Raw genomic sequence first — 27898 nt, 5'->3', positions numbered from 1 at the left:
CCAGTGGCCCCACTTCAGAGTAGCACTTAAGCATGTGCATCACACATCTGATAATCAAGGGAACTGCCCTTGCTCATATGCGTAAGTGTTCATCTGAATCAAGGCTGAAACAGTGTCTACTAGCTCTGTTTTCCCAGGTGTTTGTCCTGCACTAAAGCTCAGGCCTAAGGTGGATGCGAGGTAACATGGTGTCTGGTCTCTCCGTGGTGGAGAACCTGGGCCAGTCATTCCGCCTAGTCAGAATGTGAAAAAGCACTGCTCTGGAAGGGAAAATTCAGCCCGTCTTGTCCTTGTCCAGGTAAGAATGGATCAACCATTTGAGCTGACTTGGAAGAATGTTTTTGTGCAAGTGACACTTTTAGAGGGCTTTTCCCTTTTCACCTTTCCCAGCCAGGCTGGAACCCAGCCACCTCACAGAAGGGGGATTGTAGCTGGGTCTGGAGGAGACATGGCAGACCCTTGGCTCCCAGCCCATCTGTCCACCTCCTCAGGGGCAGCTGAGCCATCTCAGGAGACATCGTGATGCATAGCATTAAATCCTAGGATATGTTAAATCTTAAAGGCACTTAAAAGTACTGCTTGAGATGCCATTGGTTCCATCATAGTCCAAATTGTGCAAGTAACCTCATTTGACTAAAAAAGTATCTGATTTCCAGCCAGTTTACTGTCACATCCCAGGATCATGTTTCAGCCAAGAAATGAGCATCGCATCTTCATTTCCAGGTGATACAAATAAATATATTGCATTGTTGTTGTTGTGTGTCTTGCAGACAAACAAAGCAGTAGCCAAGGGGGACTTCCATCATGCAAGCTCCAGCTCTCGGCGAGCACTCTTCCTGGCTGTCCTGTCCATCACAATTGGAACTGGCATCTACGTTGGGGTGGCTGTGGCTCTTATTGCCTATCTGTCCAAAAACAATCATTTATGAACCTCAGGAAAGAGGGAGAACCAGCTGCCCAGCACCTGCACTGCAGAACTCCCCAGCAGATCAGACTGCATGATTTTCCAAAAAGATCAAGAGACAAACACCTTCTGGGGGCAGGTACAGGATAAGATGGGCTTGTGCATTATTGTAGGGTGGAAAGCTGGCTGGCGTGGGGGTAGTTCCTCCATTTGTGATGCACAAGTCTTGCTTCTCTTCATGAACCCCCATACAAGAAAGAAAGAAGGAAAGAAAGAGATAAAGAGCAAAAGAGCGAAAGAAAGAAAGAGAGAGAGAAAAAAAGGAAACCGAGAAAGAAAAAAGAAAAAAAATACAAGGAAGGAAGCTGGGGGAGGTGTGGAGAGGGGTGCGTTGCCTTTGCCTTCTTTGCAATATGGTGTTTACAAGCAGCTGGCAAACTGAGCTGTTTCTTAATACCTTCTTGGTGACCTGAACTTTGCAGCCAGCATGAGCTTGTGCTTAGTTTGCTTGTTAAGCACGGCACTGAGATCTGGGAAAGCATGGACAGTGGCTGGTTCTCAGAAAGAGCAATATAACAACAGGAGGAAGAACATGTTTTCTTTTTTTTTTTTTTGAGTGCAGGACTCATTTGTCTAAGAGTGAAGCAGAGACCACAGCGTAGAATGGTATTGCCTACTATTCTTGTGTGGGTAGGTTTCCATGGAAGGAGAAAAGGAAATAAAAAATATTTTTTCTTTCCTTTCCTTGTTTTTGGATTAAGATGTGACCCACAGGCCCACCCAATGCAGAACAGCTGAGGTTACTGCATGACGTGGCTCTGCAGACTGAGTGTGAGGTCAAAGTAGCATGAGAACTGTTGTAAAGTGAATTCCTCCATCCAGTCACATCATGGTAACGGCACATTCCTGTGGCATATCGCTCATCTGGGCTGCTCCGCCTTGCTGTGGAGACCTGCAGAGCAGTCAGTGCTAGAAGCCCAGGGGTAAAAATGCAAACTGAAATACTAATCAATTTTAAATTAAAAATCATGGTAAAGCATGGGAATTAACCAGGGGAAGGAATGCTTCATACATTTCTGGGGTCCTGCTCATACATAGAGCAGTGAAGGAGACCACTCAGATTACAAGCTCACAGCTCATCTGTGGAACAGGGACACAGCACAGCCATGGGGAGACAAGCATGTCCCTCGACAAGCAGCGCAATGGTACGTTGTAAGGGACTCTAGCACTGTCCTTACTTCACTGACTGAAACGATACATTTTTTTCTTCTTTGCTCCTTCCCCGGAGTCAACATTTTACTTTTCTTTGTCTTACAGATGTACCATTTCATCCCACCAAGGGTGTATCAGCATAGATATATATGTATCTACATATATATATACACAGAGCGAGAAACCGATCAAAACAATAAGCATTTTTTTGCCTTGTGTTTTACAAAAATAATTTCTTTACCAAGAATGTCATCAAAGACCTTTTTTTCCAACTCTGTATTGTGTGTCAGCTTTGTTCTGGGACCATTTTTTTCTCCTGTTTTGGGGTTGGCATTATTTTGGTTTTAATTTTACTTCTTTTATTTTACGGGGGAGGAGGACAAACACATACAAACCTATTTTTCTGCTAGTTATACAGTTTATTAAAACACATGGTATACAGCTGCTGATGCTCCGTGTGGCACTTTATTTGGATGGTTGTGAAGCATTAGACTAAGTGAAACTTGCCCCAGTACCCCAGGTTCAGCCAGCTGAAGGAGCACCCATATGGACCATCCCATACTGTACCTGGACCCAAAGGCCTGTTGCAATCACTGACAGTTTTTGGTTTTTTTTTTTTTTTTGCATTGATTTGTTGGGCTTCAAACTAAGCCTGGAGACTAGCAACGTACTCCTAGACATCATTCATCCTCAGCCACTGCTAAAGCTGAGGGCCCAGTAAATGCAGGGAGGTTTGGCCAGGTTGCCCTATTAAGGTAAAGTCAATTTTGTGGTTCTTCCTCTTCAATGTTTTTTTCCCTAACACCTGCTATGGAAGCCCCTTCGCTTTGAAGCCAGGCAGTAGTAAGTGGGCAAGTGAGAGTCCCCACTCTGTATTTGCCCCAGTGGCCAGTATCTGGGTTTGGGGAGGTGAGGGACAAGGGCACAATCTGCTGCCTCCTTATTCCTCCAAGAGAATGCACAGGGTTTCCAGCTATGGGGCTGACAGCAGGCTCTCCAAAGCAGTGTGTTATGGCTTTAAAAACCAACCTGGGATGTGTGTTGCAGTCCCGCTTCACTTCCCCCTGGAGATGAGGTGGCTATGACTGCTTTGGTTCACATTTGCCCCATTTCAAAGTGTTCCTCCTGTTCTGGAAAAATGGGAAGTTTCTTTCTTGGTTGTTTTAAAGGGTGAAGAGTTGCTAGACCTATCTGACTACAAGGTCATGTATGCCAGGCCTGGACTTCTGTCAAACGTGTATCTCAGTCCAGATTTTATTTTGCCTCAGTTCATAATGGAGTAACACCTGAGAGAAAAGCTTGTCTGGTGGTAGGATAGCCCTTATCTAACAAGCAGACAAGGATTATTGTCTTGAATACTGATTATTTAATGAAGAGACTCCCACCTGGGCCTTTTCCCATTTGTTTTTCGTCTAAACTAAGCACAAAGACCAGGGGGAGGGAAAAGAGGTGCAGCAGTATAGGGCATGTCACCCTCAGCTGCACTCCTGGCATGCACCAGTACAGCCCAGTGGCCCTTCAGGGTCCTGAGTGCTTCAGAATAGCTGGCTGGCCCTGTGCATTCAGATGTGGGTATCTCCCAAGGTCTCGCACTGTTACGGGGCAGAGATGCAGCCCTGCCACATGGTGACTCCTGTGCTGGTCAGCTGAGGAGGTGGTGTGCACGGCTGGAGGTCCTTGGGACCTACGTCTTGTTGGGAGGGATCAACTCACAGCAGAAGCCCCATGCTTTGCCAGCAGAGCTCTTGTCTCACTCAGCCCATGGGTGACATCCAGGTTGCGGACCATGGGCTCCTGTTCATCCATCACCACCTTGGGAATCTTTGGGGGCCATATTAAGCCCCATCCAAGACCCCAAAGCTGAGCACCACACGTCAACAACTAATCCATTTGCTAAATAAGTCTGATTTAAGTGTGTTTGCCTGTGTTTCATCATAAGAAAGATGGTTGGGATTCAAGCTAACACCCCCAGGATACCACCCTACCCCTGTGTGAAGGCTCTACGTGCTGCAGCATGTGAGATGTGCAGTGAGACCAGTGAGCGCACACATTCACTTTAGCAACATGCAGGTGCCAGTGAGCTTGAATTTGGGCAAGGCAACATATTTCAGTTAGGACTTGGCTTTCACCACAGCCTCCTGTTCTTTGCCCCTGACACACAGATTGCCATGTATAATGTGCTTTCCCCTTATCTCAGCATGATTTGTGGGGAATTCACTCTTTTTCTCAAAGCCTGAACTTTGGAGCAGATGGTATTGAAGAAGAAACTCAGATTTTTCATTTCAAAAGAGAGGTCTGATCTGAATTTAATCTGGAGTTCAAAAACTTAGAAAGCAAATACAGAGACTCTAAGGTCATTGTACATGCCCAACAATAATAATAATAATGTCATTTTTAATGTGGTTGAGGGGTCTGCCTTACGATTTTTGATAATGGTTTTGCAGGCTGAATATGGACCTGAGAGGCAAAAGTCAGCTCTGGAGCTAGAAGAAATTTTCCCATACAGGCGGCCTTAAAAATATAGAGGCCTTTGCACCTAGCCTTAAAAATAGCATGCCAAACTGGGGAGTGCAGGCTTGCATGTCTCTAAGAACCCACAAGGGACAGTAAACAGGAGCAGCACTGTGGGGAAGACCTGCCTAGCAAAAGCACTCCTGAGAGCATCACCTGGCTGAAAGTTGAGGGTGTGCCTCTGGGCTGTATGTGCTGGAGCATCCCACCATGAACCATGGGGCTGCCACTTGCCATGGCAGTCCAGGGGGGTGAGCAGGAACCTAGAGGGGGCTTGCATCCCAGGGAGGTAGACCTGGGACTCGCTGTAGCCCAAAGTGGGGGTAAAGCTCCCGTTGATAGCTTTCTGCCTTAGTTTGGGTCTAGTTTGCTGAATATCTGCAGCGTGGGCTGCAGGACTGAGCCAGGGCTGTGGGTCAGTCAGGAGCTGAACAGGAACCTGCTTCTTCCTAAGGTCAGTGATGTTGGCATGGCCCGCTGCAGCATCTCTGGTTGGCAGAACAGATATATTCCTTTAAAGAAAAATCTACGGCATGAAGACTAGAACGTGCCACTGACACCGATGCCACAGCCTGAGCTTCTGCTAAACACAGATCTCTGAAGCTGGGTGGGACGGGTTTGCTTCTCAGTGTTAGGAAGGTTCTGATGAGGAGGAAGGAGAAATTTGAAGGAAATGATGCAGAGGCAGCATTTCACTCAGGGATTCCTCAGCTCAGGCTTTGGGATTGTCACATGCTGTGATGTGGCTGAAGCAGAGGAACCACCTCTGTGCAGGAGCAGCTGGTGGAAGAGCAAGAAGGACCATGCAAGAAGGACCACACGGGGTGTGCTGGTGCTGTCTTACAGCTTGCAGGAGGATGCATTTGCCTTAAAGGATTCCCTTGCTGCAAGAATATCACCCTCTGCTCAGCCTGCAGTGGGCTGAGAGCAGCTGGTGCAGCGTTTCAGCTGCTGCATTTCTAAACGTTGATTCTCAAACACTGTCCGTGTCACCTCACTGCACCAGTCTGAGGAGGCAGCTATAAGCTACCACCCACCTGAGATGTTGAAGCAGCCTGTTGCAGAGACAGATTTTAGGATCTAGCTTTGCTTTACCTGTGCACCTGAAACAAACCTTCCTGTAGTTTGTAGTGTGCCCTGGGCCAGCAGGCTCAGGTCAGCCTGCCGGTGGGGCCATCCTGGCAGAGAGGGTCTTGACCCTCACAGAGCTGCAGGAGCAGAGCAAGTGTCTGGGGTGACCTTGCAAAGACGTGTGGTTTCAGCAAGTCAGTGCACATTCACAGACATGTAAGCGACATCAAGCGCTTTCAGTTTTCATACATGACTGTTCTGAAGAAAGAGAGGCTCACCCCAATTTTGGGTGGGCTATATATCTCACCACCTGCACTGATACTCCTGGAAGATGCCAGCTGTGGAAATCAATTTTTCTGCTGCACACCAATATGTCTTTCTGCATCAGCCTGGGAGACGTGTAGAGCCCTGCCATCCTGATGGGCCCAGATAGAAAGAGCAAAGACAAACATGGTTTGGGCTCTCATAAGATATCTGAGAGCAAGAGGAACAGCAAGAACCAAAGGTAAAAGTGATGCCTTGGGCTGCCTATGACCTTGTTTGATGTTGACGAAAACCTTAGGCTGGCAAAGTCAGGAAACAGCTTTCCAAACACTCGTGGGGAGATTTCTAGCCCTTTTCATCAGCACAAGGGAGGAGGGTATGTGTGCAAATGAAATCACAAGTCCCTGTTGCTTAAGCTGGAAACACAGCTCTGAAACTGGGCAGCCACATCAAATTTGTGTCCTTTTATTCAGACAGAACAGCTTGTGTAACCCACACTGCAGCCGAAACCACCCCACCAGCTTTTGTTTTCTGAGTACCAGCTGCAAACCACTACAGGCCATGGGCTGACAAGTGCTCCACTGGTTCAGATGTACCAAAAAATAAGCTGTCATGTTATCTTTCCACATATAAGCTCTGTGTCAGAGCAGGTCCCACCTGTCTTCCCCCAGACAGAATAAATCTGGCGTGAACTTCCTATTGTGCGCTCAGGCAAGCTGGCAGAGAGACCAGTATGTGCGTCTGCCTTACCCAGATGATGCTGGCATTTCTGAGTGATGCCACAGCATATGAACCTGTGTGAACTGGCAAATTACAGTCAGGTACAGGAATATCTTCATAAGTTGCTGTAGCAATTACTCCTGCTGTTTAGAGCCATACCATTCAAGACTGCCTATGAAATGTTGTCAGCAATCGTTGAACTAAGAAAGCAATTTGCAGATGACCATTATTAATTGTTGGTTGCTTGTTGCTGATGTCTATTCTCTGTTTGTAACCCCTCCTTTGGGAAAGGAAGGGTTGTGGGACCATGGAGGAGAGACAGGGATGCTACATCTGCTGTGCATGATGAATGGAAGAAGTCAGAAGGAAGTACTGACAGGTAAGGATAGACCCTTGAAAGCTTATTTATCTATAGAGGGACACCAAGAAAATTACTCTGTGTGCTTTCGTTTTTCAAAGCAACTTTTTGAAACTGAGTTAACGTACCTGTCATTCAGTTCAACTTGAGCTCGACCCTTAAATTTACCTGCTATTCAGAAGCCATTGCTCCTTTTATGCTCTCTCCAGGCTTAAAAGCAATTTAATTTTCAATAAACATCACTTTTGGGGTTGCAGAGTGCTCTGTCCTGTGTTTGGACACAGAGAGATCCTGTTCAGTTTACAAAAGGTTTCTGTCATTCTAGAGGGAGAAAGGAGAAAAGCCAGTCTCCCAAAGGCTGCAGCTGCCTCATTGCTTCCCTCCCTTTCTGAAGTGAGACTTTCATCCCGTATTGGCTCAGTCAGGAAATGTCAAAGTAGTGGCACTGGATACCTTTACGAGATGACAAGCTGTAATGATAGCTAAGATCTACTACAAGGGAAAATATCAAGCTGTAAAGTCCAGGGTTGGAAGGCTCCGCTTAATCGTATAATGTAGGATGTCATTGTGGATTAACCTCAAAAGATTCATGGGGAGTGCTGGAGACTCACCGAGAGGGAAGAAAAAAACCCTCTTTGTGAAAGTCTCAGAGCTCAAGGGAACAGAAAGACTCTCAGCAACTAATGTGCTGGGTCAGAGACTAATTACACATTACATCTGCCATCTGATGGGATTTCATAACCCCCTGATACCTCCACTGATTCTCGGTGCCTTCATTCGGGAATCCTCCTTGCCTCGAGCGCTCTTTATTGCTCTGTCAGCCTGAAATGAATTTCTCCCATCTCCCATGCAACACCCACCGGGTGGCCAGTTTGCATGAGCTCCCTGCCGAGGCAGGAGGAGGGCACAGTGAAGCTGCTGGGGAGCATCACTGTACACTGAGGCTGGGGCAGACGGGGGGCAGATGGGGGGCCTGCCTGCCTGCCCATGGCAGCATCAGTGGCAATCACCTTCTCTGGGCTGGGTGCCATGCCCCCCTTTACAGCTGGGGAAATACCACCTGGTGAGCTGCGGGGGAGATTCACAGGCAGCCAACAACCAGCGGCCTCTCTGTAATCTCTCCTTAATTTCTTCCTGCATCAGTGCACACGATGTTGGCTGGCCGGAGGGTGTTTCTGACCTGAGGGACTTTTTAATTTAGTGGCCATTTTCAACAGAACTTGACAGTGGCTGTGGACTTCTTCAATACGGTTAAGTGCCTATATACTTCACAGCAAGGAGCAGTGCAATGGAAGAGATGTGCCCAGTCACTGCTCCCAGAGAAAGGGCACAAAGAGAGAGTGCACTGCGTGTTAGACCCTGCAGAACACACACTCAGGCTGCTAAAAGCCCCAGCCAGTGGTGAAGCTTCTGTCAGTGCACAACAGGCCATGACACACACAGTCTGCAGGAGAAGAGTTTAATTCATTAGTCTCAGAATTTGTTAATCTTGCCTATTAGCAACACAAGACCAAGGATGAGTATTTGCAGAAGGGCTGCACCTAGGAGACCTTGTTAATATACTTGGCTTCTTCAGGGCAAGATGTGGTCCAAGTAGCTAGTCCTGGGCTGAGACAATTTCAAATCCAAGGCAGGAGGCAGAGATGGAGATGGATGACAAGAACAGTGTCAGTTTTCTCAACTAAACCAATCCAGCCTTTCTCAGCATCCTGCACCAGCTCCACTTTCTGCATCAGGCCAGCACAAGGAATGCTCTTTGCTGGCTACATGGCTTTGCTCACAGCTGCTGCATTATCAACACGGGGTGGTTCCTCAGGCAGTCTGGTCACCTCAGCCCATGGTTCCACTTCTCTTGTGCAACACATAACATGGGGTTTTGCTTCAGACATCACAGACAGGACTCAGTGTTACAGACACCAGGATCACCGCTGTGTCAAGGGAATGAAAGCAGGAGCTGCCAGCACTGTTGCAGTTTATGGTGATATGGTGAAGGACAACATATGTCTCGTATTTATGCATTATGAAGCAGCTCTGGTGACCCTGCGGCACGCAGTTGTTGAAAGGCAGTTGCAACTCGTTTCGTGCCATCACATTTCCCTCTTTGGACACCTCCAAGTGTTCTCGCAATGAGCTGCTCTAGCCATTTCAGGGTATCGCTGTCTGTGGAAGGAAGCAGAAGCGCAGAAAAGGGCTCTGGGAGACAGATTTTATAAGGTCTGAGGTGGGAAAGAATCTGTAATTTACTGAATCCAATCTGCAGTTCCACACAACCACAGTGCCATGCATCTGGGGAGAAAACCACTTATCTTGGACGACAACTCTGTGGTGGCCTATTTTGCTGTGGTCAAACCCCTCCATCTACAGACTTTCCTGACCAGTGACAAGACTGGCTTGTGTGGAGGTAAAGCAGCCGGAGTGATACACCAGGTGGGTTACAGCAGCCTTCCCTTCCCAGCACAAGGTCAGGTGTTTGCATACCTCTCAGATCCAGTTTGTCCCTCCAGAAAACTCAGAGGCATTCCCCCTCTTTCAGACTCATGCTGTTTTGTAGCCAGGGCCATATATGTACACATACAGGTGTATACATCCTTATACATCCATATATATATGTACACATAACATATACTGAACAGAAAGACACAGGAAAATGAACTGGTTTGTTCTCCATTAAAGAGAATACTGCAGTGGATTTCAACAGAAAAAACCAAACAATACTGATCGATAATCATCTACAAAATGCACAACAGATCATGAGAGCTAAGCGCTGCTGCTTCCCAGCTACATGCTTCTGAGGCAGCTGTTCGCTGCTTTTTTCTCCCTGCTGCCTTCATCCAATGCATCTTTTGCTGGCATTGGGTGGGGGCCAGTCGATGGTCACACATGGCAGTGGCACTGCCACATCCTTAGCAGCGTGCCACCCACTGCTCTGCAGCAGAAAGGATCTGGCCCACTGGAAGGTGGGTCTTGATCCAGCTTGGCCATGGATTTCCTCATGTGTTTAAATAAGCCTTAATAGAGTCTACACTGCTCTGCAGGGACCGGCAGCTTGTCTGAGCTGTTTACGAGCTCTCTGGAGTCATCCTGTCATCTGACATCTCTAGGAATTAGAGGTGGTGGTCTGCATATAGGACCATAGAATAGCTCACGTCTGCAGGGACTTCTGAAGAACCCCACCTGGGTCTTCTGCTCAATGCCCTGTGTTTCAGCTCCCAGCCAGCTTGGTGGCCTTCACTGGACTCACTCCGGTTTGTTCCTCTGTCTCTTGTACTGGGGACCCCCAGACAGGGTGGGATATCCCCTGTCCCAAGTAGAGGGGACTATAATCACCCCAATCACTCCCCTCTGGCTGCTGGCTGCCCTCTTTGCTGGTGCAGCCATTTACCCTCTGGAGCTGCAGGGGCACCAGCCATCACCAGCCCCTCACATGCTTCCCAAGGCTGGGTCAGCATGTCCCAGAGGCAGGATGTCACATTTGCTTTCAACAACCTTCACAATGTTCAGATCAATCCACTTCTTCAGGCTGCCCAGGCCCCTGTAAAGGGCAGCTCCCCCTCCCGGGTGCAGCCTGCTCCCCCGGCCTCCTGCCTTCCACAGCACTGCTGCAGGGCCCACGGGAACCACGTCTTCATTTTCCCTGTGCAAATCAAAGCAAAAAGGCAAAAATCATGTGGGCTGACCACCATTTTTGCAGGTGCTTGTCCAGGAAAATTCGCAGCTCCACTTTCTGAATTCCTCCCAAACTGAAGGAGAGTTTGAGCACCCAGGGGATTGGGATTGACTCACATTTCGAACTGGGGCCACATTTCTTCATTCCGTCCTAGAACCGGTTTATCCATTATATTTTGAGAACGCCTACTATAGCCCTGGCACATTCATTACTTTTTTGCTCATTTGAGACATATCCAGGAGGCAAGACTGATCACAATAAATAAATGCTTAAATGAGCCAATATGCAGGCTAAGTAATATAGATTTTACTTCAAAAACAGACTCACAAAGCAACAGCTTGTATTATTACTAAATTGCTTCAGTTATGAGCAACATAACAGCTGTGACAGAATGACAGCCTCGTCAAGGAAGTGAGCCATCTTGGAGACCAGAAAGAACATTGGGTACAGCTGCTACTCAGACGGAATGGAAGTAGCATGCCTGCAAAAATGCTGCTGGACAGTCAGAAAGCCACCAGGGCTCAAAGAAGCTCTCTCAGAGGTCTCTAAAGCATGGATATGGTCACAAAGCATTGTGTTCAACTACCTCCTCAGGCTGTGACAAGCAGTTTTGGGGTGTGTCCAGCTGTGACTAACAGAGGTGGGCTAGTCAAATGAGAAAATCTTACATGAGAGGTTAAAATAAAATGGTCTGTAGAAAAATCACCATTCCAGATGTCTTGGTAGGGCAAGACCTTCTTCTTCCTCTTAGCCTCCATCCAACAGCTTTCTGTGTTGCAGCAGGACTGTACAGTCCCTTGGGGTTGGTAGAAAATTCTCCCCTCGTCTCCCAGAGTGAAGGTCTGGCTTTGCACATCACTCCCTCCTTCCTGAGCTGCATTGTCATTTGGGTTGGCTGCAGATTGCAGACTGTTGCACAGCTGTGCAATGCTCTGTGGCTCTCACGGAAGGTGCAAATTCCTTGGTCCATGGGACAGTAAAAAGGGCATTTCCCTCCTGCTCCCAAGACCTTTTGAGGATCAGTGAGTATCATCAGCTACAGACACTGACCTGCCAATCTGGGTGCAATGAGAAGCCTCCTAGAGCCAGTGTCCTGTCACCTGAGTCACCTGTAGCAAAACCCCATGGCACATCTCTGGCACCTCACCAGCTACTGTGTGCCCCACTCCATCCACTGGGTGACAGATACAACCCCTGTGTAGATTAGGGGTGGGAGCAAAACTTTTATTCCAGTGCTTGGTGGTCCATCCCTGAGGAAAAAGAGAATATGAACTACTGCACCGTTCTCTTCCCTGAGGTTCTTCTAGCATGCATAGTTAAGGCCAAAATTTTTCAGCATCCATGTGGGAAGGATGATTCCAGGAATTTTCATAGAATCATAGAATTGTTTAGGATGGAAGAGACATTTAAGATCGTTGAATCCAACCGTTAACCCAGCACTGCCAAGCCCAGCACTAAGCCATGTCCCTGAGCACCACATCTACACGTCTTTTAAATCCCTCCAGGGATGGTGACTGAACCACCTCCCTGGGCAGCCTATTCCAGGGCTTGACAACCCTTCTGGTGAAGAATTTTTTCTTAACATCCAATCTAAACCTCCCCTGGCACAATCTAAAGCAATTTCTTCTTGCTTTATTTTTTAATTTGATAAATTAGTTCATTTGATGATTTCTGAAGTCTTGCCTGTGAACTCTTACCAGTAACTTCTGAGCAGCCAGTGACTTGTTGAATCACCAAATAAAAAAAAAAGCTCAGGCAACTTCCCTTTTCCTGCTGCCCTCCAAGAAAAGGACCTGTTGCCATACTCTTGGCACACAGCAGCAATTAGAGCTGGTCACATTTTCTAATCATTTTATGTTTGCTTAGAACATTTTCCATCAGAAAATGCCATTTATTCTAAAGGAAGGCTTGGCTGAAGGAAGATGTTTGTTTCAAGGACATTTTATAATTGAGAAAATAAAAAGTGAAACCCTTTCACAATGGCAGAATATTTCTCACTGACCTTTTTGAGATGTAACACAGGCTATTTTCTTTTGAAATTATTTGCCTCTAAAATATTTGATACCCATCAAACTGCAGTCCAGCTGGCAAGAGGACATTTTGAATTTTCTTTTAATTGAAAATTTGTTTGGCAGATCCAAACTGTTTAAAAATATTTTGGTTTCTTTCTTTTTCTTTTTTTTTTTTTTTTTAGGAACTGCTGAAATACAATATTTTGCTGTTTCAAGCCAGAAACAGATGTTTGGATTGCAATATTGGCTATCACATAGGAAGCCCCAGTCCCAGATTCTCATACTTCATTGATGTGCAGAGAAATTCTCCTCGGTCCTGTGAAGAAGAGCTATCCTAAGCCCTCTGCACTGGGCAATCTGTCTTTGGAAGCACATCCTCCTCCTTTAGTGCAGTAAAGCTCGTGATCCTGGAGCCGAAGGGTTAGACACTTTAGCAGACTGAGCCACAGGTGCCCTCTGATAGAGGCAGGCGGAAAGAGGACAGGTAAAATGTGTTGAGCCGACAGTGACATAGCTGCGCCAAGCAGAAAGCAGCGCATGTCCCGAGTCCCCCGCGTCAGATCCCGGGTGTGCTGTGCGCCCCTGCTTAGTGGGGACGTGAAGCTGGGTTTCTGCTATGGCCAGCTGCAAAGGCAGACCTGGATGCTTTTATCGTCCGGGGTGCAGACCACAGGATGGCCTCCTCACACCTGGCGCTGTGCATTAAAGCGTGGCAGGGAAGCAAAGCCCGCACAGCTGGCAGTAGGGCCAAGCCACAGCGCCCAGGCTCAGCCTGCAGCTGCTAGAGAGCCAGGCAGGGGCTTGGGAGGGAAAGAGTGAGCAACGGGGTGACTCAGTCAGTGGGAGATGTGAAGGGGAAGTCAGGCTACTTCCAACCCAATACATGTCTTCAGGTAGCATCAGCTGACCCCATTCAGCAAGAGCACGAGGGAAGCACTGAGAAGGCTCCCCATGAGAAGGCTCCCCATGAGAAGGCTCCCCATGGCAGGATCTGCCCTGTGCCACCTGCGTCTCCAGCAGCATTTACTTCTGCCTGGGAAAGACTCCCCAGCGCATGCAATGGCAGATCCTCTTTTCTTGCTGTCACATACCTTCCACAAATCTCCCCTGTCCTAAAGACTCCCAGAGTTTGAAGGTGAGGACCTAGCCCTGCCAGCAGGGGTCTGAGAACGACCTGAATGGGGAAAAAACTCTTAAGCTGAATGCTTTATGTCCTCATCTGCTCCTCTCATGCCCTGGTCTCCCCTTACAGAGGCTGCTCCCACACATCTGGAACAAACCCAGAAGCTCAGAGAAACATGATCCCAGTGCTGGTCGATGGGGCTCATGCTAGACAGAGCTGGGACCTCATGGCACTGAGGACACAGCCAAGCAGCTCCATGCTGGTGCTCTCAGAAGAGAAGCTGCAGGCACCAAGACACACACTCCATCTGTTCAGCCCACGCTGCCCAAGCCCCTGGCTCCCACCCAGTCCTGACATCAACCTTCTTCTGAACATTAGACACAATGTCCTCAACTGATCTGGCTCTGCAAGGGCAACAGGCAACAGCCTTTTTCCTGCCTTCTGGATCTTGCCAGACCCTGAACTCCAAACACTTGCAACTATTTCCTAAGCTGTCACATTGCTCAGGTGCTAGTCCAGCATCCTTAGGTCTGAGATGATCATGTCTGTATCTCTGGGGTGTGTACTGCAGCAAAACATTGAACTCCTGTTGGACTCATTCTCTGCTGGCTCCTGCAGTAGTTAATAGAGAGAAATCAGTGTCTCCAGAGGGCAATTCAGAACAAGAGATTAATGCTCTGAATTACATGTCAGAGGGCTGTGATTATCTGCTAGTTAGAGAGGAAGCCTTGGGAGACATACTCTAGTGTGCTCAAGCTGGGCTCTCTGCATCTTCAGCACCATCCAGATACTGTACTTTCCTGCGACCTGTGCTTCCTGACACCCATGCCCAGGTATTTTGTCACACTGCTCTTCCCACCACATATGCCCGGGCCTTCCCAATCCAGCCATCTCTGCAGCTCAAAGTTGCCTCTGCAGCACTGCAGTTACCTGGAGATGAGTGGGATCAACTGATTAGGAACTCGTTCCCAAATTCCTATGCCAAGGTGCTGCTGGCATGCCGAGAAAGGCACTGAAGTGCCATCATCACTTGTCATCATCAAAGAATTGTCAGCTGGGAGGCAGCTTAGGAGGGTTCCTTTGGCTGAAGGTATTGTGTACTGGCCCTTTATTTACTTCAGCACCAAAGCATAGTGAGAGGCAGGAGCATTTGGGAGGGTGTCAAGGCACAGTGTGACAGGTCAAAGTGGAGGCTTTTCCAAGAATTGAGCTGCAGGGTGAGGACTGTTGCCTAGAGGATCCTTTAAGATTGCATTCTTGTTTTCTTTGGCAGGAGAGTTCTCTTAAAAATCAGTTTCCTGTTATTTTCACTTCCTCCCTTATCCATCAGCACAAATTAGCTTTTCTTCATTCTTCCTTGGCTTTCCTCACCACACACTGTTGGCCAGCTTACTCATCTGGAATCTGCCATTTGCTAACTGATCTGATTAGAGTTAATTAGTAATTATTTGTATTACTACAACCCTGATGTTATACACACCATGGGAATATAATTTAATTACAGCATAATATCAATCAGATGCATAAATTAAAATGTTCATGTTTTAATATGAGTCCATTTTCTATTTTCAGTTGTATGAGCTTCCAAGCTTGGAGGAGAAAAAAGCTGTTGCTCCAGGCTGTTGCACAGTGAGATGGACAGTTGTCCCAAATCAGGTGGAGCAATGGGCTTACAGTTCCCAGGTGTGGTTACCTTTAAGAATAATATTTTCTGGATGGATTTTTATCAAGAAAAAGCTGTGATTGTACACCATTTAAGTTCTACAGTGTATAGCAGCGGTTTTAAGTGCATGGTCTATGAGGAACCTGCTCTTTGTCTTCACTATGACCTAGACAACAGCTGAGTCTTGCTGGAAGCTGAAATGTAACCAGTCCCTTTATGGCCTCTCCTTAGCATTCATCATTCTTCACATCCTTAGCATGTCTTCCCTAAGCCATTTTTTCCCCAGCTGAGTAGTTCTAGTCCAGTTAACTTGTTCTTTTGCACAGGCTGCTATTTTCCATAGCTTCATTTCCCTTTCTGAGCCATTTCCAGAGAGAGGAGCAGCACTGCAGGCATGAAGCTGGTGGACACACCACACAGACGTTACACAGAAGAAAAGGAGTATCAAGGAAGCCAAATTTACCCTGGTGCTTTTAAGCTGGCACGCTTAAGACAAGAAAACCTGTGTGTGTCAGGGGAGAGGGGGAGGGAAGATGGGGTGGTGGTGTTAGCCATGTAGATATGTACATAGTATCTATCTATGTAACTATAAACCTTCTGGGAGGGAATGAAGATGAAGGAGCCAGGCTCTTCTCAAGAGTATCCACTGAAAGCAACGGGAGGTAATGGGTACAAATTAAAACACATGACATTGCATCGGCTCATGAGAAAGGAACTTTATCCTTTCAGGGTGGTCCGATGCTGGCAGAGGTTGTCCAAGGAGGTTGTGCAGTCTCTGTCCTTGGAGATCTTCAAAGGCCAAGGGCACACAGTTCTCTGCGACCTGCTCTAGGTGAGCGTGCTGGAGCAGAGGGCTTGGCCCAGAGGACCCCCACGGGTCCCTTCCAACCTCCCCCTCCTGTGTGGCTCTGTGCTTTGCTTTTCCTCCTAAAGCCCCTCAGCTCAGCCCCGATGCCCGCTGGAAAGGGTGCTGGGGCAAGGGACAATGCCAAACTCCTCCCCGAGGGTCCACCCCAGCACAAGCGCTCCCCACTCCAGAAGACCCTATGGCAGACACGGTCAGGAGAGGGAAAAGATTCTTTTATTGTCAACAGCGGCTGCAGGGGCCCAGGAGTCACAGCGGTTCAGCCCGTGAAAATCGGTCAGCACCTGCAATGACAGAGTCAGAAAGCTCTGATAAGCCCCCAGAGGCAGGAAGAGGCAGGATTTGGTTCCCCCCTCTTTGGGGGACGCTGTTCCCCAGGAATGCCCAGAATGGACCAGAGCTCTGCCCCAGACATGGTTGCCCAAGCGCCACAAAGGGTCTGGGACCAGAAGCGGGTTCTGGGGGTGCAGAGCCCAGTGCCCTGTCCCCGCAGCTGCTGGGGACACGCAGGCCCTCTCCAGAGCAGCCGGAGGGAGGGCTGGGGACCCCGTCTGTCCAGGCTGGCTTACCTGGATGGGCCGGGGCAGCGTGTTGCCCTCCCCACAGAGGACTGCCAGGGGCTGCCCAAAGAGCACCCTGCTGCAGCTGGAGCCCGCCTGCCCTGGCGCCTGGGCAGCGGCCGGGGTGCGCCGCAGGGCGAAGGGCCAGGGCAGCCCCATCCTCCTCCTGCTGGTGCTGCTGCTGCTGCTGCTGCTTCTCCCTCCTGCTGCAAAGGAAAACGGAGTAAGACACCACCAATGGAGACCCCAGGCCAGCGGTCCCAGCGCCTGCCCTGCCCTGCGCTGCCCCACCGGCAGCACGGTGCTGTGTGGTGCGGCAGGATGGGCAGGGAGGCAGCAGCTGGAACCGCGGCTGTGGCTCGGAGGTGTTGACTTAGAGGCTCTTGAGAGCCATCGTGCCACGGGGTCAGCCTGTGCCAGCCTTCGCCCTACCCTCCTGCAAGCTGCGGGCAGCAGCAGAGTTCTCCGTGTCCCCGCAGAAGCACATCCAGCAGGCGCTGCCCAGCAGTTGTCCTTGTCCGTCCAGGTGACATCCTCCCGTGGGCTGCCCAACCTGCATGGTGACACTCGGGACAAGTGAGCACAGCTCAATCCATTGCAGGTGGTTTCCTTGCTTTCCCAAACTCACCTGGCGAGCGGCAAAGTCCCCCTGCATTTGCAGACGGGGCCGTCGCTGTCCAAGCTGTAGATGTGTCCACCCACTTTCCGTTGGGCTCAGACCGTTGGTCATGGGGACAGAGGCGCTGTCCAAGCCCTGGGTTGCTCTGTCCTGCCTGAGCAGCTGCATTTGCCCTTCCCTTCTGGGGACCAAAAGGTGACGAGGGGATGCAGGATGGGGAAACATCCCCCATCCCTCCCTCCCTGCCACCGAGCTGCCTGCTCCCTGCCCAGCTCTGCACGCAAGGCAGAGGCCAGTATTCACGGGATGGCGTGGGCACGGCTGGGAAGCTGTCCTGCCCGACCACGACTCACCCAAAAGTGGCAATGCAGGAGCCGGTGGGCCAGGCGAGGATGACAGAGGTGCTGTCCTCATCGGTGCCTTCCTCCTCCTCCTGTCCATCCTGCCCCCCAGCCTCCTTCCCGCTGCTGAGCACCCACAGCTGGTCCAGTGCCAGGCGGAGCTGTGGGCGCAGGCTGGTGCCGTGTCTGCAGAGAGCAGAGGCGGGCACTGAGCTGGAGGGGGGCTCCTTGGGCTGGGTCCCCACGCGCAGAGCCCTGTCCCCCACCTGCCCTTGGGACGGACGTTGGTGCCTCCAGCACCGAGGGGCCGGGGCCTGGGGCTGGTGCCAGGGTGTCCCTGGGCCGGGGCTGGGGACAAGGACCTGGGCTCTGAGGGTCTTACCGCAACTTGGCGACCACCAGTTCCTCGTGGAGGAGCAGAAGGCGCCTCTCGCTCCTCTTGCGGCCCCGGGTCAGCCGCACATCCGCGCTCAGCACCGGCTCGGCGTCGCTGAGAGCCTCCCTGCAGAGCAGAGAGCGGCGGGCGTGAGCAACGCCAGTGCTGCGTGGCCCAGCTGTGCCCGCGTGTCCCCGAGCCCGGGGGGAGCCCACCTGGAGCCGCAGCAGCAGCTGGCCTGGCCCATCCTGCCCGGGAGAGGAGGGCCCTGGCCGTGCAGCGAGGAGGGGGCCCAGCCGGCGACGGCGAGGCTGGGAAGCGGGGTGCTGGTGCTGTGGCAGCGCTGCTGGGCCAGAGGCTGCCTCCTGCCAGCGCCGCTGCGTGCCAGCACGGCTCTGCCCTGCTGCCTGTGGTGGCCGTGGGCTCCCCGTGACCAACGGTCTGAGCCCAACGGAAAGTGGGCGGACACATCTACAGCACAGCTCAGGCAGGGACCAGGGACCCAGGCCTGAGTTTGAATGGGCCCCTGGCTCATGGGCAGGGTGCATGGGTGGAGGTCTCTGCTCAGGGTCATTAAGGCCTATCAGTGCCCTCAGGACTCCGACAGTAGGTAAACAAAAAAATAATTCTGCAGGAGCGGGCTGGAAATTAGGACCATGCGTGGCAACCAGTTAGCTGAGCGGAATGTGCTGGAGCTTGTAGGTCACTAACCCTGGGAGGACAAGGAGCGTGAACAGACACAACAATCAACATGATGAGTCATGCTGAGAGAGCATAGGGGAGTGGGGGGGACGGGCCAAGGAGAGGTAACACCTTGCTGTTAATTGCTGGTAGTTAACCACCAGTCGGGGATTGCCTGGTATGCAAGGCTTAGCTTCAAGATCCAATCCGTTTAAAACGCGCAGCTTCTGAAAGTATATATAAACTCGTGCTTCTGTACAATAAATCGACATTTGCTTGCATCAAGCTGCATCCCGTCTCTCCATCGCAGCATAATTCTGCAAACAGAGGCTCAACATTTCAGCTACACAGGGAGGAAAGCAAACACTGCAGCACTGGTAGAGTGGCACATGTCAGACATCCCTCCAGAGACAGGTTATTTCCAAACATGTGACATTCCTTGACTTCAGTTCCATGAGAAATGAGGGATGCAGCAGCATCCCTGCACCGGTAGCCAAGAGCTGTCAGACAGGCAGGGTCAGAAGGAGCAATGCCAGCGGATCCAGGGATATGCTTCTGATTATAAGCTGCCCAGCAGAAGTGGCCCAAATTGTCCTAAGTCCTGAGCCAGTGGGTTTCTGTGGGAAACCTTGGACCTTCTGGGCTTTGGTCCTTTAAATCAAGAAAGAGTAGCAGTCGCCACCAGTGCTGAGACTCTCAGCTGCTTGCTTATCTGCTGTGGGTTGCAAAAGAACTGCAAGAGGCAGGTAATACCCCTGAGGCTAAATTCAGGCCGGGAGCAGGTGAAGGAGTTACTGCCACCTCCCAGCCTTGCAGATGGACCTAGCACAAGGCTGCCTCTCCATTCAGTGGCACCTGGGGCAGAGGTGGGTCCTGGATGCTGAGACAAGTGTCATGAGATGTTTCATATGGCAAAACCTGACACAGAAACTGAGTAATTGTTCCCAAGCTCTCCTGGCTTACAGCTTGCTGCTGCTGCTCTAGAGCTGGGAAAGGCCAAATATGCACCCAACAGCTTGTCCATCTCACCCCTATCATCAGTCTACCAGAAGTTACCATGTGACCTTCTGCCATGCAATCAAAGTGGTGTTGTGACCCCATAATAAAACACGTAAGACCAGCCAGCCCACGGCTCCTGCATACACCTTCCAACAAAAACCGGGCAGGGGCAGCAGTCTTCCCCCAGACTTCCTCACATGTGTTTCATTAGCAAGATACTCTGGTGCTCTTTTGGAACATACATTTTTGACAGTCAAACATCAGGCAGGCACTGTTCTTTATAAGCACCAAATCTCTCATGGTATTTGTTTCTTCTCCAGGAGACTACCAGACTTGAGGTCCCCCAAGATTTAGGTTTCTTTCCCATCCCAGCTCAGATCCAGCACTGCAGCAAAGGCTGGTGGCCATAAGAGCCTTCCCAACTGCATGGATTGCCAGAGAGAGGTGCTCAGGCTGACTCAGTGACATTAAAGACACTAAACACACAAGGATATGGGCGGGAGTCTCTTGCACAGCGGTTTGCAGATACCCTGCAACACCTCCTAGGGCAAGGCTGCTCTTCTCAGGTTTGCATCGAAACCCACACATGAGGCCAGCTGGCTGAACTGCCAGCATCCACAGGTGATGGGACATCTCAGGGGCTCCCTATCTAACCATGCTTTTTGGACCCAAACTCACAAGTCAGAGCAACAGCTAAAGCAGGTTCCCAGTTTCTCCTGGGAATGAGGCAGCCTTTGCAATACTCTGGCCCCATCTGCACCCAGTCTGCTGAAAAATGTGGAAACTCATCCTTTCCAGAGGACTTCCACTGACAGTTTGCTTAGGGAGTTATCAAATCTACATAACCATATGAATGCCAATTTATTGTATATGGCATTGTTCATGTCTATTGATGAAAGCGGCTATGGAACAATACCAGGTAATGAATATATTGAGCTGAGCAGTAGATATATCTGGAATGTGTAACTAGATTCTGCTTTGACTGTTCAATTTTCCTGCACAAGTGTGGGAGTGCGGTATGCATTCACCATGTACAATAGAACTAATACCAAGAACTGTCTGTTTGCAACATTTGTTACTACTAGAGAATTTAAAATTTGAGTGGAGGGAAATGTACTTTTGTTTGTAGAGTGTTAGCTGCATCCTTATGAATTTCAAAAGCAGGCAGGACCTGAAATATCAGCATCTGCTGCTTCTTTCTATACCTTGCTCCTTTCTTCAGAATTCAGGTTTTGCTTTCTTCCTTTGTGGCTGTTGATTTCCTCCACTGTTGCTGATGTGGGTTGCATCAGCAAGAAAGCTTTGAATGCATCAGCACGGAGCAGATAGACAGACACTCAAACTGTGATACCTGTAGGATACAAGTGCCTGGCAAGAAATAGTTTGCTCCATGCAAGTACACATCAACCATGACACCTTGTTTTCTTTGGTTTACAGAGGTGTTTTTTTTCTAAATAACAAGGTTTTTGTCCTTTGTACAAAAAAAATAATGTTTCTCTGTTATGAAGACAGAGCATTTCCTGAGCAGCTTCCACTTAGCTGGAAAGCCATTTGCCACTGAGCAGTATTTAGATCACCATCTGCCCTACGCAGCCAGCAAGCTCATGGCTTGTTTTTTTCCTGCCGTACTTGGGTTACGTGTGTCAATCACAGCAGTACAGAAGGAGATCCTAATCTCCCATTGATCCCAGGAAGGCCGGCAGGCAGGCTCCACTTGGTGTGCCTCTCCTGTGAGATGGACGTGGGGAGAGGCGAGGAAGCCAGCGCAGTATTCCCAACCCCCAGCCTGAGGAAGGGATGAGGAGGAGGCTTTGTGGGCCATGCTCAACAGCAGGATGAAGAGAAAAAAAAGAGAGGGGATGAGCAGGACCAAGGGCACAGCCTGCACTCCGTCCTTTGTCAAGCACATCAGTGCCTTTAAAGCCTCCAGACAGCCTCGGTGGAGCTTGTATTGGTATCACACTCCCACCACCAACCTGAAGTACCAGGGGCTCTTTTGCAGTTGTCTCCGTTTGGATGAAGCACCAACACATGTCAGGCAGTGCTGAGCATGGCCGAAGTAAGCTCAGGCTTGCTGCTAAGAACGCTGCATAGCAATCACTGCACTCTGGCTCCTGCTCTCTTCCCTGCTTTTTGCCTCTCACCTCCATACCGCCAACCCCGAACACACAGGGTGGGTGCTCTGCTGCTCGCCCACCCGTGAGCAACACATTTCAGTCTACAGAAATTAGAAACATCACTTTGCCTATAGGTTTGGATCTAGTCACTTAAGAACCCAAGGTATCATTATTTAGAAAAAACAAACCAACAAACAAGGAAGCTTAAAACAGCCATGCAATAGTGGGACTCTAAGAATTTTGAGTAAACTATCTAGTATCAGCCTTACTCTTCAGCCACCAGCTCTGTGGCGAAAACTGCAGGGAGCTTCTGAGCCTCGTTGTATCCTGAATGCTGCAAATTCCAAAGCTAAAACAGCCCACACTTGCAGAGGACTTTGAAATGCTTGGTTTTATCTCCATGCACTTGTGCTAAGTGTTTTTACTCATTGAGATAATGGCTATTCATCCCAAAACTATTTTGTAAAAATCCAGTCAGAGGAGGCAATCTTTTTATCTCGTAGGATACACAGGTTTTTGTTTAAATATGATAGGCTACAGAGAAATTAATTTATTCTTTTGAAATGGTCCCTCTTTCTCTGTAAATATGTACATATATATATGTATGTATTTTTAGCCAATGCAACAAAAAGTACAAAGTTAGTTTAAAATTTCAGCTAACAGCATTATATGTTTTTTTTGCAGAGACAGATCTTTTCAGCTTCTGCTAATTAGCATATCTTTGACTGATGGAACAGTTTAAACTGGCTAAAAACCTAGCCCAAAAAGTGTCATTTAATTTTCTAACTTAATTTCAAGCTACAAATTGGATTGTCTTGTTAGGTTGTTTAATTTTATTTCAAAATGTTAAAGGAGTATTAAGGAGTCATGTTTTCCAAAATTTGTGGCTGCAAAAGTTCCTGAGACAAGGAGGCTTGGGTTTAGCAAAGCTTCATGCTCTGCTTCTTAAAGGGGGGGGGGGGGGGTGGTGGTGGGAAAGACACAGGGAAATGAAGTTTGTGAGGATGAGCAAACAGCAAATGCCAAACAAAATAAGCAGAGGATGGCAAAGGCACTGTCAAAGTTGCCTTCTACAGATCCCTTAAGTAAAAAAAAAAAAAAAAACCAAACCAAACTTTTTACATCCTTACCTATTTTTTCTGTCATCTATGTGCTGTTCCACTTGCCCAAAAGTTATGCTTCTCAAAAGCCTGCCAAAATAACATTTTTCCCTACTTCCACCAAGCTTTCTCCAACCTTGGAGCTGCCAAGTAATCCTGTTCTCAGTATCAGATCAATCTTCAAGTTTAGATACTTGAAAACATGCAGTTCCCCGTGATTTTTTTGCAAAACTTCAAACTGCATGAAAATCTGCAAAACCCTCTGGTAGCTTAGACAGGTAGAGAGGAGTGTGGACAGAAGCGCCTACCAAGATCTGAGTGCTTGGTGCCATGTATGTGCTAAATAGCAACCGTATATTCCTCTAAATAGACAGGAAAAGCAAAACAGTGATGGAGCCAAGGATTTAATACCTCAGCATTGTAGACAGAGCTTGGAGGCACCAGTCACAGATACATATTTCAGGAATACCAAGCCTGAAACTGAAGCCTCCTTCCCAACAGGAGGCTGCCTCAGCCACCACCCACGGACACCTCTGTCTCAGTTCCTGCGGAGGAAACAGAGGAACCAGCTCTCTGGTTGCTGTGGGGACCTGGAAGGTGCAGGTCCCTTTCCCGGAGTATTTCTAGCACTTCCTAAACACGTCAGACTCGTAAGAAGTCCTTCAAAAGTCTACCTGGATGAGGCGCCCAGCTGGGCTGCAAAAACCTTCTTGCAGGCACTTCCAGAACTGTGTAGCCGCCTCCTTTGATGCTTAAGACACCCTGAGGCTCCTATCCTCGCTCTCAGGAGCCTGGAAAACAGAGACTGCCAAGTCACTCAGACTGTGCTGCAAAACACCACCCCAAAGGATTCCACCTCTGCTTTCCTATTCATATGTGACTCACGAACAAACATGCTGTGAAAACTTCCAGTCAAACCAATTCCGCTATAAAAACCATAAAATTAAGTGCGAGCACGCTCACATCCCCCTGCCTTTCTTTGATGAGAGGCCATAAATGTCTGACTGGGCAAAGTCAGCCGAGGGGTTGCTCCACTACCCAGTTTCTCAGCATTGCTGCCAAGAAAATGAGCAGAGCTGTGGTTGTTTTGGTTAAACCACACCTTGCTGATGCCAAGGCACTGCAAATGAGCTAAGCCTCATTCAGAGGAAATTTGTATCAATTTTCCGTCTCCAATGAGACCTGTATGAGAAGTTGCACCTACAAGAAAAGGATGTTTGGGTGATAAATACTGTGAGAAGACAAGGGCCAAACGGAGCTGCCAGGCACCAGACGAGGCGGTGGGAACGTCTTCAACAACACAGGCTGGCTGGGGTCCTGCCGGTGCTCACTCTGGTTCTAACAGCTGCCATACGCGAGCACAGCAAGGAGCAGACCCTGTGTCAGAGTCACTACAGCGGGCAAGGCACTTAAGAAAGAAGGCATTAGCTGCTGTGCAGCAGCAGCATCAAAAGCAGTGGCAGATGGGGAGAGGGGGGGAAGATGGATCTTCTCAAGCCAGGATAGTGCCCAGATTTGCTCACACATGGTGGTAGATATGGTGCAGATACTATAGACATCTAAATATCTATATAGGTGTGGTTATCAACACAAAACAGCTTAGCTGCTGCAGGCCTCCCTCCACTGCCTGAGGGCTAAGGAGGAAAGCTGTGGCCCCTGTGGTGGTGACACCCAGCTCTGACATACTTGGCCACCAAGACTGGCTGAAGACAGGCATGAAGCATTTAACAACAGAGGCAACTAGTGATTTGGACAGAGTTTTTAAAAAAAAAGGTCAGTCAAGGAATTTTATTTTACCTGCAGCTCCGTTTCCTGAATTAGTCTTGGGGAAGGTGACTAAAGTTGCAGTTGCTTTGTCCAAAAGATGTGAACAAATGGGATTTCTGAGGTTGAAGGCAGGTGCTTTCAGATGTGTTACCCACAAACATCAGTCTGTTCCCCTCTCTCCAGCTCTGCTTTTCCCACGGGGCAGATTCCTGCTGAGTGAGAGCTCACAAGCCCTCCACGAGCCCAGGGAAGAAACCTGGATGCAGATGGGTACATGACAGGGTTAACTGGCTGGAGCCACTGCTGACCTGTGATTTCCAGTAATATCCCCAAACAAGAATGAAAATGGGTTTTGAAGTTCTGGGCTGAGGTAGCAGCCTCCAACCGTGGCCCTGCAGCTCCTGCAGGATGGGGGAAGCACTGTCAGTCAAACACCTCGTGCCCCAGGGGTGGCTGCCCCAGTTTCAGCTGTTCTTGGTGGCATAATTTCCTCTCATGTGTCTGTCCTCTAGCTCTGTGGTTTGTGGCTGCTGCCCAAGTTCTGACATACAGGTCATTAAAACTGAGCATCGTCAATGTAAACTGTCTGACAGTAAATTAGGCCATAGTCATCAGTGGTGGAGAGAAGTTGGTCATAGTCAGGGTATGTCTCACCCTGCAGACAGGGTACCCTCAGCAGCCAGGTGCCTTTCCTCTCTCCCTATAGCCCATGGGAAACTGCTTCTTCTCAGCTACTTGTTTGCCGAAGAGGTCAAACTGGGGAGGACTCTGTGCTGACCTCCATCACACCACACCCAGATGCCTCTGCCTGATGCAGGATAAGCCACCCATCACTTTCTACCTGTGGGAAGAGACAACTTGTGGGGTACCAACTCCTCCCTCCAAGTGGCATGGCTGAGGCCACTTGTAGGAGACAGACCACCTCCATCTAACATGTTTCCACCTCTGTAAGTCGGCTGGATCTCTTAGAAGGAGTTAGAACTGACCTCAGCATTCAGGTCTGACCCAGCCCACCTGATATGGCTACACTTGACATTGAAGAGCAAAAGCATTGGACTCCAGCATGAACACCAGCCTCAGTTTCCAGCACAGCACTGCTGCAAGATGTTGCCATCCAACATCTCCTCTGCTGTGAGCCTTTCTCCTTCCCTAAGCTGCCTATCTGGAAATTTTGGCAGCCTGCTGGCAACGAGAATGGTTTATAACATACGAGACCATTCCATTAAATAAGATGGGCAAACACTGACTTTCTTTTGGTAAAAAACTGCCACAGACTACGAAGTTCTATGGGAGACAGCCACCCCTGGTCAATCTCCTGAGTGTATTTTCCCCACAGCATCTTTTCTACTCCCCTGCTTGAAAGATGAACATACCTACCTCCCCTGAAGCCATCACATCTGGTTGCAGGGAACTGCAGGCAGCGACAGTACAGAGGGTAAGAAGCCCCTTCACTGAAGCAGCTGTGCCCGAGATAGGGCATTCAAGCACGTCAGCCTTCTTCATCTTTTTAAACACTGCCAGCACGGTGAGGAAGGCAACCTCTCTGCTCAGCCCTGGGAGGCAACATCCCAACACTGGCTTTTTATGTAGTCTGGGGAGTAATCCAAAAGAAGAACATCACAAGTGGACAAAATAGTACATTAAAAAAGGTCAGGTTAACAAGGGATTTCCAAAGAAAGCTGGGAAAAAAGACACAGTCCCAGGTGAACTTTAAGAAGTCCACAGAGTAACAGAGGGGTATGGAGACTCACCAAGCCTCCCTATACTGCTTATCAAAGCCGTCTTGCATCAGACAGGTGGGCAGTCTGCATTGATTGGGGTATTACTTTTGAACACGCTATGATCTTCCCTGTGCTGTCTTATCCAGCAGGCAGGCAGGGAGCAGACTACCTGTGAGGCATTACAAAAGGTAATCTTTATTGACAGCTCTTAGAAGAAGGTCTCCTTAAGGCTGGCTTCCCACTGTCATTCCTAATGTGTTGGGCTTGGCTTTATTCTGAGCAGGTAAGAAAGGTAAAGATGGCAAGAAGCTGTATATAATGCCTTAGTTCCCATCGAAGTGAGCACCTTCATCTGCGTTTTTTTTTGTTCGCCCACTCCAGGAGTCTAAGGACAGCTATAAACTGGAGAGTAGCCACGTGAGTTGTCTATATTGCAGTAATGACCCATCATCCCCATCCCAACCCAAAGTCCCTGGGTGCTCAGCGCTACAAAAACACCTCTCTGAATTTGCACTTCCCACAAAACAACTGGTTTCACTTCGGTTCCTTCCCATTTTTGGTGAGTGTGAAACACGTCAGGTCATGATTCCCCTGCCTAGCTAAGCCAGTCTCCTTATGCATCTGTTTGTCTTTCTGAGTGTCACTTTGTAGGTTACATGACAAAATCTTGCCTCCGGCTTACAAAGGAAGAGTGGCTGGTAAGGAACACCAAATGACACCCTGCCCCAGTTCCTCCCAGGGCTGTTGCAAGAAAGCCATCAGCCCCACGGGCTGGGGGGCAACGATCTCTGGAAGTCATGAGGGGGGTTATTGCCTAGGGGTAGGGGACTCTTTAGGAGATGCAAAGAAAGTGTGTTACCTGCTCTGCCACCTGGCTCCTACTGCCTTGCGGGGAGGTGTCCTCAATATCAGGATAGCCCATTCTTGCACCTGGAAGATGCTGTCCTTCAAGACCTGTCACCTTTCCTAACTCCTTTGCCTGTCAAACTGCCTCCCGTGGGATGCCTTGCTCCCCTGCTCTGAGGCACAGCTGGCAGTTTGGTTTCTGATAAATTACTTCTGCCTTCCCAGAGCAGCACAGCTCACCCAGCAGCCTCGGAGGGTCACAACGTCTTGCCAGTATTGCAAAAACACAAGCAGAGGGAAAGGGACATGTAACATCAACCCAGGACAGCGTTGTCGAAATCTCTGTACAGGACCCATTCTCTGAAGAATTAAAGAAGGGAATACAACAGGCAAATATAATC

At 49.2% G+C, this 27898-nt stretch overlaps 2 protein-coding genes across 2 annotated transcripts in view; one reads left to right on the top strand and one right to left on the bottom strand.

Moving 5' to 3' along the window:
* Window positions 1-2516, top strand: part of SYNDIG1 (synapse differentiation inducing 1) — a 76417-nt gene extending 73901 nt beyond the window's left edge. The window contains exon 4 of the mRNA XM_056357831.1: window positions 771-2516. Within this exon, the coding sequence (XP_056213806.1) occupies window positions 771-929 (159 nt within the window). The 3' untranslated portion in view covers window positions 930-2516. The remainder of the gene's footprint in view (window positions 1-770) is intronic.
* A 14436-nt stretch (window positions 2517-16952) lies between these two features.
* LOC130157653 (uncharacterized) lies at window positions 16953-27573 on the bottom strand. Its single transcript, XM_056357533.1, has 5 exons — window positions 27511-27573; window positions 22333-22397; window positions 18273-18392; window positions 17903-18076; window positions 16953-17730 (listed from the first exon to the last, which is right to left on the bottom strand). The coding sequence occupies exons 1-5, from the start codon at window positions 27571-27573 to the stop codon at window positions 17337-17339; spliced, it is 816 nt and encodes a 271-aa protein (XP_056213508.1). The 3' UTR covers window positions 16953-17336.
* Window positions 27574-27898: the final 325 nt, after the last annotated feature.

The sequence above is a fragment of the Falco biarmicus genome, chromosome 12, assembly GCF_023638135.1.
Source record: "Falco biarmicus isolate bFalBia1 chromosome 12, bFalBia1.pri, whole genome shotgun sequence".
NCBI classification, from domain to species: domain Eukaryota; kingdom Metazoa; phylum Chordata; class Aves; order Falconiformes; family Falconidae; genus Falco; species Falco biarmicus.
This window is presented reverse-complemented; position numbering and strand designations above follow the sequence as displayed.

Bases quoted from the DNA above. Each gene is read 5' to 3' on its own strand.
- LOC130157653 (XM_056357533.1), bottom strand. From the start codon at position 27,573: ATGGGCTATCCTGATATTGAGGACACCTCCCCGCAAGGCAGTAGGAGC. The intron at 22,398-27,510 runs GTAACACACTTT...TGGAATTTGCAG, and splicing joins GGAGCCAGGTGGCAGAGCAG to CATTCAGGATACAACGAGGC. The intron at 18,077-18,272 runs GTAAGACCCTCA...TGCTCTCTGCAG, and splicing joins CTGGTGGTCGCCAAGTTGCG to ACACGGCACCAGCCTGCGCC.